At 71.3% G+C, this 286-nt stretch overlaps 1 protein-coding gene across 1 annotated transcript in view; it reads right to left on the reverse strand.

Moving 5' to 3' along the window:
* COPG1 (coatomer protein complex subunit gamma 1) overlaps window positions 1-272 on the reverse strand; it is a 21,352-nt gene extending 21,080 nt beyond the window's left edge. Inside the window, exon 1 of the mRNA XM_009284451.1 lies at window positions 153-272. Within this exon, the coding sequence (XP_009282726.1) occupies window positions 153-189 (37 nt within the window). The 5' untranslated portion in view covers window positions 190-272. The remainder of the gene's footprint in view (window positions 1-152) is intronic.
* Between the last annotated feature and the right edge of the window lie 14 nt (window positions 273-286).

A 286-nucleotide genomic window follows, 5' to 3' on the forward strand; every position in this document is an offset into this window, starting at 1 on the left:
AGGGGAGGCCCCCCCTCACCGCTCCCCCCCTTACACACAGGAGGGGAGGTCTCCCCTCACAGCTCCCCCCCTTACACACAGGAGGGGGGACTCTCCCCTCACAACGCGCCCCGGCCTCCCCTCACAGCCCGGCTCCCCTCGCCGCCCCTCACCCGATTCCTCGTCCTTCTTGTCGAACTTCTTCAGCATGGTGCTGCCGAGCGGCCCCTCGGTGAGGCCCTTCCCGCCCCGTGGCGATCCCGATCCTGATCCCGGTCCACAGTCCCGGTGCCGGCGGTGCCGCCGC

This window comes from Aptenodytes forsteri, unplaced genomic scaffold, assembly GCF_000699145.1.
Source record: "Aptenodytes forsteri isolate BGI_AS27 unplaced genomic scaffold, ASM69914v1 Scaffold53, whole genome shotgun sequence".
In the NCBI taxonomy this organism is placed as follows: Eukaryota; Metazoa; Chordata; class Aves; order Sphenisciformes; family Spheniscidae; genus Aptenodytes; species Aptenodytes forsteri.